This window comes from Paroedura picta, chromosome 2 (genome assembly GCF_049243985.1).
Source record: "Paroedura picta isolate Pp20150507F chromosome 2, Ppicta_v3.0, whole genome shotgun sequence".
Classification (NCBI taxonomy): domain Eukaryota; kingdom Metazoa; phylum Chordata; class Lepidosauria; order Squamata; family Gekkonidae; genus Paroedura; species Paroedura picta.
The window spans coordinates 98,347,362-98,361,917 of NC_135370.1; the positions used below are offsets into that span (position 1 = coordinate 98,347,362).

General features: G+C 42.4%; 2 protein-coding genes across 5 annotated transcripts in view; one reads left to right on the forward strand and one right to left on the reverse strand.

The window, feature by feature from the left end:
• The window catches only part of USP47 (ubiquitin specific peptidase 47), a 73,230-nt gene extending 71,212 nt beyond the window's left edge, over positions 1 to 2,018 (forward strand). For all 3 annotated transcript variants that reach the window (XM_077321814.1, XM_077321813.1, XM_077321815.1), the window contains one exon: positions 510 to 2,018. In XM_077321814.1, the coding sequence (XP_077177929.1) occupies positions 510 to 684 (175 nt within the window). In that variant the 3' untranslated portion in view covers positions 685 to 2,018. The remainder of the gene's footprint in view (positions 1 to 509) is intronic.
• Positions 508 to 14,556, reverse strand: part of DKK3 (dickkopf Wnt signaling pathway inhibitor 3) — a 39,481-nt gene continuing 25,432 nt past the window's right edge. For both annotated transcript variants that reach the window (XM_077321816.1, XM_077321817.1), the window contains exons 5-8: positions 9,640 to 9,732; positions 5,867 to 6,011; positions 5,086 to 5,236; positions 508 to 4,163 (exon numbers count right to left, since the gene is read on the reverse strand). In XM_077321816.1, coding sequence (XP_077177931.1) covers positions 3,938 to 4,163; positions 5,086 to 5,236; positions 5,867 to 6,011; positions 9,640 to 9,732 — 615 coding nt within the window. In that variant the 3' untranslated portion in view covers positions 508 to 3,937. The remainder of the gene's footprint in view (positions 4,164 to 5,085; positions 5,237 to 5,866; positions 6,012 to 9,639; positions 9,733 to 14,556) is intronic.

Here is a 14,556-nt window from a genome sequence, read left to right on the forward strand (position 1 = left end):
CATGCTACTTAGTCTCTAGTCCAGTTAATGTTTTTTTTAAACCACACCGCCCCAGATAAGCTTGCCTGGCCTCGACTGAAAGGGTCCTGGCCCCTACCTGGTGGAATGAGCTCCCAGAATACCTGCGGGCCCTGGGAGAGCTTTTTGCCAGGCTTGCAAGACGGAGCTCTTCCATCAGGTCTATGGATGAGGACAGTTCAGGGGATAAATCAGGGGAAGATATGCCACTATGCTATCATCAATGACGTGGCCAGTTGTACTCCCTCGCGACCTCGGCTAACAGTCCTTCATGTTACAGGGAGGACTCATATTTTTATTTTTGCCACCATGACGTTGTGGTATTTTTTCTGTAAAGTGTAAGGGATTTTTAATGGGGGTTTTATTTTATTAGGTTGCTGTGTAATGCGCCACGAGCCAGCTTGCCAAGATTGGTGGGTAATAGATTGAATAAATAATAAACGTTTTATATGCAATGCTATGGAATTTAAGGTTGTTCTTTTATACATAAGGGATAAAACTGAAGAAGTGGTAGAATTGACTGAAGAACAGAGAAATGAATTAATGAAAAAAGAAAGCAGCCGACTTCAGAAAACTGGACATCGTGTGACCTACTCCCCTCGTAAAGAAAAAGCACTAAAAATATATCTGGATGGAGCACCAAATAAAGATTTGACTCAAGACTGATACTTATTTCAGCATTCTCCCTGGGGAATTTTTTTGTTTTTGTTTAAGTGAGAGGCTCACTACTACTGTGTAGTGCCATTATGGCAGGACTTTAGGTGTACAGCAAAGACACCAGCACTGATTGGGCTGCAGTTTTACCAATCAGAAGCACAGAGCCCAGTCAGGCCACTGTTTGACTTGGAATCATGTTGTGTGCACTATAGTCAAATGTACTGTAAAGATAAAAGGGATGTGCAAATAAAAAAGCCCACAAAAATGGGGTGGGGGTGGGTAATGAGCAAAAATTGAGGACAGTATGCACATAGCAGTAGCTAGCTAACTAGCCTCAAACAGGATATTCATAGCTTGGTAATAAAAGCTGTGCAAAGGCCATGAATGAATTTTTTCTGTTTGTTTCACTGATACACACATTACCTCATTGAAGAATTCTGAAGTAAATGTAACAGTGGCTTTTTAGAAGCATGAGCGTGGAAATAAACTGAAAATGTGTTTGAATTGGCAGACCCCAAACTTTATAAAGTTAGATTTGTAAGTACTCTTCTAAGGTTTCTCTTCCATAAAGCAGGAACATCTGAAAAAAGTATTTTTAGAAAAAGTTACCATTACCAGCAGGTGTTGTTTTGTCTTCAAGAAGTGTTGTAAGGTATCTTGATTTTTATTAGGTTATGGAAGCATACGATTCCACTGTTTCATTTAGTGTGTAAATACAACTCTGCTCTTCTGAATTAGCAGAACTGCATTTCAGCTGCTTACCATGATATTTCTCTTCACATATCAATATTCACTGTGTACATTTAAAAGTATAGCTGCCTATTTAAATTTGTATCCATTTTATGTTTGGCAATGCTGGGTACTTAGTTCGTATTCTTCCCTTGTTAACAAGTTGCAGGGGTGATTGTTTGGCTACTTATTTTTGTACATTTTGGTTTTGGACTCTTCCAAGCTTGCATCTTCTAGTACCATTGCAAGTCATACTTATTTTTTTCCTGAAGTTGATTCATAGTTTTATATGTAGGGTTGTTGCTTGTTTGTTTTTTATTTAAGTTGGACATTCTATAACACCTCCCACTATAAGCTTCCCAGTAGTTCAGGGGTTGGTGCAAGACTGATTCATTAGATGTGACTTAATTGCAAGTCTTCAGACACAACAAGGTTTTGGGTTGCTACATCATAAGATCGACTACAAACTTCTACATATGTTTTTCTGGTGTGTTTTTTTAAATACCATCTAATTTATATCAATCAATAAAAGGTTTTGGTAAACTTTTCCATGCCAGATGCTGTTTACAACAATTAACATGCCAATAAAACATTTGCTCATTCTGTTATTTTAATCATACTTCCCTTATTTTAATATGAAATGTACCACACTAGATTATGTAGAAGTAACTTTACAGAAGGAAAGTTTCCCCTCATGTTCATGGGAGCATGCCAAAAGGAAAGTCTCTTGTCTTACTTTGCACAAAAGACCACTGGGTGGGCAGAGACCTGTGAGTACCTCAGAGGGACTGCCTCCTTTGCAGATTAATGTAAACTGCCAATTCTTATGCCACACCTTCTGTGTTAACTTCTTATGTTGCCAAATCATACATGTGCCCAGCTCTACCACAAGAAATACACATTGCTTCCTTTTTGTGATCACCTTATGGGAAAACCATTGAAGACACCAAGGATGTTCCGTGAGGTAGGTTATACAGAAAGAATCATTAGTCATCCAGTGACCTTGTCTTTTACTCCAATTTCCATTTGTTTTCTTTTATGTAGCATATAAAACTTGAAAGTATGGAAAGGATGTATGTTTGGGTGTTCATTCTTATGATAAGTAAGGTAGTCTGTGTACCATAGTGATGGGAACATGCACATAAAACAGTCCACCCTTAGCCCTTGTAGAAGTTTAAAATTCTGAGTGAAATACACATTCTCCCAGTGCTTGTTCACCAGGTGTGCCTTGAATAAGCACAGCTGCACTTCCTATTCAGTTCTTTCTCAACTGCAGCCATGGCTGCCTCAACTATTCAGTTTTGTTATCTTTACATTTTTAAATAGTACTACTCTAAAACGGGTTGCTTCAAAGAACCTGTAAAGAAAAGAATGAATCAGCAGTTGCTTCATTGTCCAGTTGTGTCCAGTTATTTAACCACTTTCTGCAGGTTAACACGATGGTGGAAAACAAATCCAGTGGGACCCAACGGTTTTTTTCAATATGAACTTACCTTACATCAGCTATGGGGTCATCAAACTGGGGATCTTTTAGAGGGGAAATTACTGAGGGAGAGGCTAATGCAGCGAATTTGGCATAAACAATGCTGCATAGTTCACACCTGAAGCAAGTTGTTTTGTTGTTGGAGTAATACAATACCTGTATATTGGATGACTCAAGTATATCCTATGAGAAGAGAACATGATCCACAGCTGATTAATTTCAGTCTTATCACAATATTGGTTACAGCCATGACTGTAGAGCACTAGATGCTTTAGTGGAGTAAGAGGGAAAAGACAATACAGCCATACACATATTTCCATTGCTGTTACTCATTCAGTGGTATAGTCCTATCACAGCCCAAGTGACTTGTGCTAAAAGCCAGGGGTGCTTTTACTCCTAATTAAATATCACAGTCTTCCCTGATGGACAAACCCAGAACAACTTTTATTAGTTTAAAACCAAGTAAAATACAGTCTCAACTACTATGAGCCTTAAAAATGGTAGACAGTGTACACTGGTTTCATCAGTCTGCAGAAAATGACTAACACTTTAAAGTGGGTTTTGTACTGTGATGCTTGAGTTCTCAAGGCATAGATTATCTGCATAATACCTGAATGCAGTTTACCTGAGCTTAAGGCCCATTGAGCAACTTTTTAAATTGAATATAGTTGAAATTTACAACATACTATTTCCCCACACAAATGTAAGGACCAATGCTGAGTCATAAAATCAAGCATCCATCATCTGAGAAATTCTTTGAAAAACAACAACATATACAGAAAAGGACTCAAGCTGCCCATGTTTAACTACTTTATCTCATCCTATAATAAGTATAAGGCATATGTTGCCTAAAACTCAGAAGAGCCATCTTGACAAGAAACACCTGCCCATGTTTGATGTGTCAAGGAAGAATGTGATTTCAGACTTGGAAAATACTTGTTTGTACAGCACTTAGGAAAATAACTGATTATATTTTAATTATTGCACTTCTATCCAGCAGAAATAGTTTATCTGCTATAAAAACACACTACTTTCTAAAACCATCTGTAACTACATTTTGTCTGCAAAAAGCCTATCACTGGCTATGTCCAGTTCTTTGGGAACTTCTTTTGGCAAGCCTTCCTGCATTTGGTTTATCAGAGTCTCTTCATAGTCACCAGGAATATCTTGTGTTATAAGATCCAGCAATGATATTTCATCTACTAGGAAAGGTTCCTCAGTGTCCTTGTTCTCGGTCTTATTAAAGGAGAGCTCACAGAGAGAATTGCTGCTGTAGCTGTTGAAAAAGTACATGTTGGCTGTTAGCATAATGATACTTTTCTCATCAATCAATCAAGTTTGTGAACAAATAAGTAGGGACCCAAAGTGTCTAGGGCATCTAGTATCTGTATATTAAAATCTCAACAGTCTGTAGTTTAATCTTATCTACCCAAGAGTGCATCTCTGACTTCTGCCTCTGGTTCTGTAATCTTTTCTATCCCTTATTGGGCCCATACAGTTTGGCATAAAAAGAGAGGTCCAAACAAACTACAGTCCCAACTCACGTTCAATTGAATCAGTAAGTCACAACTAACTTGTCTAATTTGTTTTACAGCATTATTGTGGCTGAAAAAGCAAGAGGTGTAGTGATATAGAGCAGCGGACTTCAATCTGGAGAACCAAGGTTGATTCCCCAGTCCTCTGCAGGGAGGCTGCTGGGTGACCTTGGGCCAGTCACAGTTCTCTCAGAACACTCTCAGCTCCACCTACTTCCTAAGGTGCCTGTTGGTAGGGAGAGGAAGGGAAGATGACTGTAAGCCTTTTTGAGACTCCTAAGGGCAGATAAAAGTAGGGTATAAAAACCAGTTCTGCTTCTGAAACCTATTTGGAAGCTACAAACCTGCACACTACTAGTATTGATAAGCACCTTAAAATTCCAGAGAATGATCCCTCATTCATCACTAGAACCAGTTCTAACTCAGCTACTAAGGTGACTGCTATGCTGGCTACAGAAGTTATACTAGTATAACGGAATCCACAGACTTTGCAATGGAACAAAAATATGGAAATAGTTCAACCAGGAAACCAGTAAAAATAATTCCACAACGACCTGTAATGTACAACTTTGGCTATCCTAGGAAGTTGAATGGCAAATTGCACAATATTAAGTCATCAATTTCACTAGCTATTTCATCATCTTTGAAGACGATGCATTTTACCTCTGCATTTTACAAGTCAATCCATGTGCACAGGGGCAGCGATCCAGAGCTCCATCTGGCTCCCATGTAATTAAGTTGAGGAGTCTATTTGAAGGGTCATGGCAAGATTCTCCTTCTCCAGGTAATGGGGTACACACAGGAAACAGAAGGCCTGTAAGCAGAAATTTTGAGGGTTCGATTATGCTTCTGATACCTATTGCGTCCTGGGATCACGGCTGGCTAGAGAGATGAAACTCAAGTGGAAGGTTGCCCTTCATTAGTTCTTGAGGTGAATCCCTGAAGATAGATCTTCCAAAGTAAGTCTACCCTGAGTTGATAAATTTCTCATGGCAATGTTATCCACTAATTTTAGAATGACTTCCAGTACTGCCCAATACTGATGCCATGTGCTTTAATGTAGGGACTGCTTAAAACTTTCCCCAACCCAAGCTGACAATTTTCCAAGTACAGAGTAATAAAAAGGTAATTCTGGCTGAAAAGAACTGTCCATTGGCACGCAATAACTTAAGAATCAGCAGGAGAGGAACTGTTCTGCCCTGACAGCATAATGCTCAAGTGCCCTGCTTTCGCACTTGCTCAGTCTTTGGCATATGGGAAGACATGTATTTTACACTGTAGTGTTTCTCTAGTAAAAATCTGTTGTTCTCAGTCCCACATTACACAGTAGAACAGACCAGAAATACAAACCCACAAGTTGATGTAGTAACTTGTTTGGCCTTTCATCCATAGGAAAGAGCAGAAAAGAGAGCAGGACCCACATGGAAATGGTGAAGTGACTGACCTTTTGTAAGTGCACAGCACATTCCAGAATTACAGTCACGCTGGCTTTCACAAATTGTTCCATTGGCTCCTCTTGAGGCAGCTTTCAAGCATTCACCCCATACACAGAGCTGGTTTCCACAGCACTCATCATCTCGAGAGCAATGCTAGGAGAGATGGGAGTGGAGAGAGAAGAAGGCATGGAAACATACAACTCTCATTGGACAGAAATGAAAATCAAGGTAATCCATGTCTTCAGCCTCTAAAGAGGTGGGTATATGTAATCCTGTAACCCCAGTGTATACATAATCTGTGACAACGCATACTTCACACTGCTCCAATATGAATTCTTTAATACCTGAAATGAAACTCTGGCAGGCACAGGGCATGAAGTGACAGCACGTTTGACTGAAGATGGCAAAGTAGATAGCATGAGTGTCTTGCCAATAATCCAAATGCAGCCTAGTTTCCATCCAAGATTACCAACAGAAAACTTAACATTAATGGTTGCCTTGACACACAAATGACAGCAGTCTTATGACCCATAGTTCTGGACTTGCCCATTCAGAAACAAGTTTCTGTGATCACCATTAGCTGCTATGGTTCTGAGCTATAACTACAAAAAGTTGCCTTGTAAACATGGAACTAAGCCGCAGTCTGTTATGCACAAATAAGAGACTGGAACTTTTGAAAGGCCTGTCATAGCAGCAGCTTCCACAGGTTAAAGGCCAGCTTGGTGTAGTGGTTAGGAGTGTGGACTTATAATCCATGCTCCTCCCCAACATGCAGCCAGCTGGATGACCTTGGGCTCACCGCAGCACTGATAAAGCTGTTCTGACCAAGCAGTAAGATCAGGGCTCTCTCAGCCTCTCCCACCTCACAGGGTGTCTGTTGTGGGGAGAGGAAAGGGAAGGCGACTGTAAGCCGCTTTGAGACTTGGAGAAAAGCGGCATACAATAACCAACTTCTTATATTCAATGCTTAAGGACATGCATTTAGACATTTCTGGTCTTAATGTACATCCCCAAAATACTGCATGGGCAGAGGCTACCTATCAAGATAGCAACCCAAGGATGTCAAGGGTAGGGCAGCTAGCACCAGGCAGGATGAATTGGTCCATCAGGCGTATTAATGCCACGCTTTGCTCCATGCGGGGGTACTGGACCAAGTGCATACTGCAGCCAACAACACCGCTACCATCAAGAAGCATTGACATGGGCTTGCGGTAGGGATTTCTCCATCAGCTACATGGTGACTGTGGGGAGTGAAAACATTAGGGCAGCAGTACAGGCTGTGGACCTGAAGCACGTTTGTTTGTTTGTTATATTTATATACCGCCCTCCCCGGACCATCTCCACCTAGTGGTGAGAGATGACCTAGGTATGATTTCTGCACAGAACTTCAGATTTGACACCATGAAGGGCCTCTCCAAACACGCTGTGCAATAACATGTGTTCATTGTGCACCATGAAGGCTACCCATCTGCTGCTTCAGAATCAGGAAGTGGCAGGTCAACCAGGGTATCATCACTCACTGGAATTCTACCTGTGCTATGTTTGAGCCTCTGGTGGAACAGAAGAGTGCTCTGGACAAGGTAGCCTTGGAGGTTGACACAGAAAAATAATTCATCAACAGGAAGTGGCTGGCTCTCCCCCAAATGGTGGAGGTCCTTAAACCCTTTAAAGGAGTTCAATAGGGTACTCATGTGTGCCATGGAAGGCTTCGGTCTCTTGATCTGAATATTTCAGAGAAAGATGGGCACCATCCTGGACCCAGGCACAGGAAGTGCATTCTTCCAGCAGTGTGTGTGCTGGTGCAGAGGCTGCAAGGAACTATTGAGTCCCACCTGGAACTTCTCACTAAGCAGGTCTAATCTGGCCAACTTTGCAAGCTAGCTCATTCACTGGAGATATGAGCCCTCTCTTCACAGAGGCTATGTTTTCAGGCTAAGAGGGACATATTCCCTTTAGCATAGTCTCTCACTACTAGTCCTTATGGGCTAGGTCCCTCCCATAGCCACCTTCAAGATAACAATGATGATAGAGGTACCTGGGGAAGCAGTCTGCGCTCATGGGAACATGAGACACATAACCCAGGCTTTGGCAGACACAGTGGGGAGGAACTACCCATCTAAGCCTACAAGTTGCATGCCACCAGTCTGGTGAACTACTGAGCTAGGAAAGGGATGGTCTGGCCAGACCTCTCAGGTGGCTCCTCTTATGCCCTCTAATCAGCATGCATAATGAATGTGCTTTTCCCCAAAATGGGCAGTATTATTATGTCATGCTGCTCATGTTTGCTCCCCTTAAGGTCACAGAATCACAGAATCAGAGCGTTGGAAGGGGCCATTCAGGCCATCTAGTCCAACCCCCTGCTCAATGCAGGATCAGCCCAAAGCATCCTAAAGCATCCAAGAAAAGTGTGTATCCAACCTTTGCTTGAAGACTGCCAGTGAGGGGGAGCTCACCACCTCCTTAGGCAGCCTATTCCACTGCTGAACTACTCTGACTGTGAAAATTTTTTTCCTGATATCTAGCCTATATCGTTGTAGTAGTCTGAGCCCTGGTCTTCCTAAACAGCAGCTCTGTGCTTCAATTAAGAGCCAGCTTGGTGTAGTGGTTAGGAGCGTAGACTTCTAACCTGGCAAACCGGCTTTGATTCCCCCCACATGCAGCCAGCTGGGTGACCTTGTGCTCGCCACAGCACCAATAAAGTGGTTCTGACCGAGCAGTAATATCAGGGCTCTCTCAGCCTCACCTCCCTCACAGGGTATCTATTGTGGGGAGGGGAAAGGGATGGCAATTGTAAGCCGCTTTGAGACAACTTCTGGTAGAAAAAAGCGGCATATAAGGACCAACTATTTTTCTTCTTCTGGATTATGAGAAGTCAGAAAGTGCTTGCACTGGCATCCTATTTTGTTGGCTCTGTAGAAAATCATTTTCAAAACTGTGCTTTACTAAACCCCAAAACTCAAAGTGATCTTTGTGGCCATGTCTTGCTAGGTCTTGTTGGCTGCCTTAATATTAGCTCGCCAAGTTGATTTGGCTTGGATTTTTTACTTTGACATAAATTCTGTCCACATTTAGAAGCTTTGGTATTTGGCTATTGGCTTAGAGTCAGAGTTGGAAGGGACCTGCATGGTCATCTAATCCAACCCCCTGAACAATGCAGGAACTCTCAACCTTGCCCTTGAAAATTGCTGAGAGGGGCAGTATAAAATCAAATCTATCAATCAATAAAAGCATGTGTTTTTCCCACATAAGAAACAATGGAGGCAAGTAGGATGTCTGGGGGCACCTTTTTCAGGGGCCCAGAGAACTGGAGCCACTAATTTAACCGAATTAGCTAGTAAAGGAAAACACCCCTGACTAGCACTCCCTTCTAGCTTAAAGTAATATGGAAAAAAACACACCATTTACTATTGCATGATGTTGGACCCAATTAATCAAATATGAAGAAAAGTTAAACCTTTCTGATGTTTTTACACAAGGAAGTCCATACTAGTGCATTTAAGGTTCACATATATACAATCCCAGCCAGATGTTTCCAATTCCAGTTGATTGCTCAGCAGACATTTCAACAATAGCTTCATCCATTTTTTAAAATGTAGATCACCTGCGACTGACCCATCTACTCCTAAGTGTAGGGTTGACTGATTAATTATTTATTGCTTAATGTTGTGTGTCTTCAGGTGGAAATATAATTCAACAGTCCACTTATAAAATAATATCAGCATATTATGTTAGTCATGGCTTGACATGCAATGAAGAGAATCGGAAAGTGTCCAATACTCACTGTGTGCTGGGGTTTGCAGACATAACATTTGTACTCAAAACCAGAGAATTCACAATATTTTCCAGTCTCACAGTCCTCATCAATAATGCACTCCTGATAAAAGAATTAAAATAATTTGCAGTATATTAGGTTGCTGGCACAGACAGGAACAGGAGGCGTGTGCCCGCCGTGGGCAGGGAGGAGGTGGGCCGGGGGTTATTTGTGGTGGACCCAGGCCCATCCTCCTGGGGGGAGGAGAAGCTGGGGTTTGGCTCCCCACCAGCCAGCACGAAGCAGCCAGGCAGTTCCCAGGCGGGAGGACAGCAAGTGGTTGGTCCACACAGCTGGGAAAGCATGTGGCATAGAGGCGGTCTAGAGCCATGTGCAGATGGGCAGCCCTGCAGGTGGCAGGGACAGCTGGTCTCAATGCACCACAAAGCCACCAACACCCTCTGGAGTGAAGCTAGGCCAGCTGACGGCGGACATCCTGTGGCCTCCCTGGCAGTTGGGAAGCCATCACAGTGGAGGCCAGCAGGGGTGCATAGCTTGTAGGCGGCCAAGCACCAGATTGGGAAGTGGGCTGTGGCCATGGTCAGGCATGTGGTGGCAAGAGCTCGCACTGCAGGACCCCCTGGCCTCCTCCCTAGATCTCAGCAATGGCCAAGTGGCCACCACAGCACAAAGGTTGGGTCTTCCTTCTCCCTGCACCCCAGGTCCCCCAACAGGCAAGGTAACAGCAGCCTGTCCCCCTGCCCCATACAGTGAAGACAATAACTGGCCCCCTCTCCCCTCAAGGCTCCAGCCAAGGTCCCAGAGACTCCTAACCTGCAGGCCCCCCAGCCCTCCCTTCCAGCTCACTCACTAGCCAGCTCAGCTCTGAATGGGCAGGGGCTCGTTCCAGGTGGTAGAACTTGGAGGAGACGGTCAGGGGTGCAACACACAACCTGACTGGCTGCCCGTTGGATGTATGGCCAATCACATTGGAGGAGGAGGCTGCAGGAGTGGGACAGATGACCTGATTGGCCAGTAAATGATGAGGCCCAACTCCTCCGAGGTCCCCTTACTGGCTTCATTATAATGGTTACAGATAGTTATTTGAAAGGACACTATATTTTGCTCCTGTAGAGAACCTACATAGTCATTGTATTGATGGAAATTGGTGAAGGCATCTTCTTAATGATTTACACACATAGTTACACAAACTCTGTTGCTTCTATTGCGGTCAAAATGACTTTAGACCAGCACTTGGAGGCTGACACATTGATGAAGATATGGTGCGACTCCCAGTGCTAGATGGGGTATTTTTAACACCTATCACCACCATCAGGAGTCTGGGCATGATTCTCGATGCCTCCCTATCTATGGAGTCGCAAGACCATGAAGGTTGCTGGCCAGGCTTTTTTCCATCTTCACTAGGCATCCTCCATCATCTCCAGCAAGGCAATACAAGCCCAGCAAAATGAGAACTGTGACTAGCACAAGGTCATCCAGGTGGCTGCATGTGGAGAAAGAGGGGGGATCAAACCAGTTCTCCAGACTAGGGGCCACTGCTCTTAATCACTACACCATACTGGCTGTGGTTCTACCTATCTTCCATACTATCACCTGTGAATGGTGCAATGTGTACTAAACAGGAATGAGTTTAAAACTGGAAAAATATAGTAAATTTGCGATTGGTGATCTGAAAAAGTTCATATTTCAATTATTATTGTAGGGATGTGGGATTCACAATTTAGTGTTCTAAAGTTGCTGGGTTTTTTGCCATTTCAAATTCCAATACTTTTAAGTCCACATTGAAAAGTACCATGAATCAGCTGACATCCATGTAGCATACAGCTGCAAGAATTTGAATTTATTATTTTTAAAGTTTACTAATAGCTATGTGTTGGTTATTGGCTCTCTTTCTAATGTTGTTTGTTTGGGTGTTTTTAACTGAATTTATTTTAATTGTTCAAATGTTTTGCTGTAGCATTTAAATATTTTATTGCACTTAATATCACAGTGCTTTTCACTGTGTGTTTAAATTTGACTTCTGCCCATTTCTTGGGCTGGGCTTCAGTTTCACACAGATCCACACTTTTGCTGTCAGCACATTTTATAAATATTATATATACTATCGACCTCATCAGATGCACTGAAGCTTCAATGCTTCTCTATCACCTTTGTAGACAGTAAAAACCATTGCAGTGGGGGGGGGTATAAAAGGCCATTTAGAGTTCCATAATTATATAGTTGGAAGGGTTACACCAGAAAGAAGCTTTAATTTTTTTTAATGGTGGCATTTTCTCCTTCCTTAGCTGTATAGAAGATAATATAGCTATACAAATAAGGCCTTGCATAAGAGAAAATGATCTGAGCCCAATTTATTCCATTAGTTCATCATTAATCCTTTCAGAATCTCAGAAACTCCAGTGTGGTTTTTCTGTTCTTTTAGCCTTTAAACGGGCCTGTGGATTTTTGTTCAGCTTTTTACTTGTAGTAGATGGATATTTGATCACCTGATTTTAACTAGAGCAGTATTTTTTAGCCATTCTGGAAAAAGCAAAGATGCCACCATATACTAACCATATCCTGCACCCCACTGCAGTCAGTCAAAGCATTCTATCCAATATTGAGACAGAAGCCCATTTATCATGTCCTAAAATATTTTCTCTCCCCACCCATTTCTTTTTGCTTCAAATCCACCCTGACAAAGAATTTCAAGAATTCAAAAGCTCACACATTGTGCTAGTCGGTTAATAAAAGATATTACACAACTTTGTCTCCCATAAATATCAAGCACAGTAAAAAAAATCGGGAGATGAAACACAGACTACTTGTAATGCGCACATACTAAACAGCATCCAGAAACACACACTGAAACTTACAGCAGCTCTACAGTATGTATAGATATTTTCTAAACGCAAGAGCAAACTGGTCTCATCAAATCCAATACCGGCTGCTACATCTCAGTTTCTTTACAACAGTGGTTAGGTGTTTGGTATTTTTAAAATAAAATAAACCTTTATATTAAAGGAAAGCAATTTCCATTCAACCGTCACCTCCAGGTTGGATTTCTATAACTGGCTCTTTGCAAGTCTGGGTCTTATCTGCATTGGGCTTTTAAAGCTGGTTGGGTTCAGATAAACAAAAGCTTTCTACACTTGATACTGATTTCGAGTTGGGATTCTTCCCCTCATCTGTACAGGTGAGCATTGACCCTGGTGTCAAACCACTTATTCTCCAGAATATCCAAGAACGGATTTTCCCTGCTTCATCAGAGAAATGCGAGCCCATGGCACTCTATTCTGGATGCAGATGGGCTCCTTCATTCGGCTTTTCCCCTCCCCACTCACTGCAGCCACATCTCCAGCACAGACGTTGTACTGAGGTATCTCCTGATTGGTTGGTATGCGGCCTCACTTCAAGAAGATAAAATTGAAAGGGTACAAAGGAAAGTGACGAGGATGATCTGGGGCCAAGGGACCAAGCCCTATGAAGATTGGTTGAGGGACTTGGGAATGTTCAGCCTGGAGAAAATGAGGTTGAGAGGGGACATGGTAGCCCTCTTTTAGTATTTGAAAGGTTGTCATTTGGAGGAGGGCAGGATGCTGTTCCCATTGACTGCAGAGGAAAGGACGCGTGTTAATGGGTTTAAACTACAAGTACAATGATATAGGCTAGATATCAGGAAAAAAAATTTCACAGTCAGAGTAGTTCAGTACTGGAATAGGCTGCATAAGGAGGTGGTGAGCTCCCCCTCACTGACAGTCTTCAAGAAAAGGTTGGATACACACTTTTCTTGGATGCTTTAGGATGCTTAGGGCTGATCCTGCATTGAGCAGGGGGTTGGACTAGATGGCCTGTATGGCCCCTTCCAACTCTATGATTCTATGATTCTAAGATTGGGCTAGCCTGTGCTATGCAGGACAAGGTCTTCTTAAACCTTCATATGCAACTGTTAAACCACATGAACACAACTGCCTGCTGGATCAGACCAGTGTTCCACCTAGCCCAGAATCCTACATTTGTCCTAGAGAGCAAACAGGGCATAGAGGCCAAGGTTACCCCCTGCTACTGCTTCTACGCCTTGATGCTTAGAGGTTTGCTATCTCATATGGAGGCTCTTTTCAGATACTAGTAGCTACTGATGAATCTGGCTTTATCCAAACTAGGAAAGGAAGGAGAGGCTGAGTACTTCCTCTTAAAGAAGACTGAACAAATAAGAGTATCACTGCCTATGATAAAACATGGCTACCCACTTGAATCTACCTATGATAGTTACATTCACTTCTGTGCACAAAATCCAATTCTTGAAATTCAGCAAACCTGTTTGAACAATCATCAAGATAATATACAGACCAAAGGAAAACACACACCAGGATATGCCTCTGAGATTTATTTATTTGTGAAAATTATTGCCTATCTGAAGGCTCTAGAGGAGAAGACCAGAAAACCAGATGAATGTCCTGCTTTGACCACTGAGAGGAGTGTTTCCTCCATCGCTCCAGCTGCTCTGAAAGCCGACTAGCAGAATGGAATCAAATGCTAGCCAAGGGCAAAAGGTTATCTGCATCTTCCAGACACTTTCAAAGCACTGAGTGTGCCCTTGATGCAGGACAGTGCAGCACTCTCAGACACACACACAAACACACACAAACTCACCAATATTCTAAATATTCACTTCCATACCAGAATCAAAACTTTAAACTTACTGTATTAAGTATAGTTTCAAAGACGTATTGCAACATCATCCGTATCAAATAATCACTAATGCTGGGCCCATGCACACATAAAACAGGCAGAATAACCTACTACTCGCAAAATATGATTGGAAGTTAAAAAAAGCACAATTGTTTAGACAGACAGGGAACAACCTATGATCCTTTGAGCATACTGAAACATTTACTTTCTGTGGCATGAGACTGAGATGCTTTGAACTAGAATGTTACGAGTTCA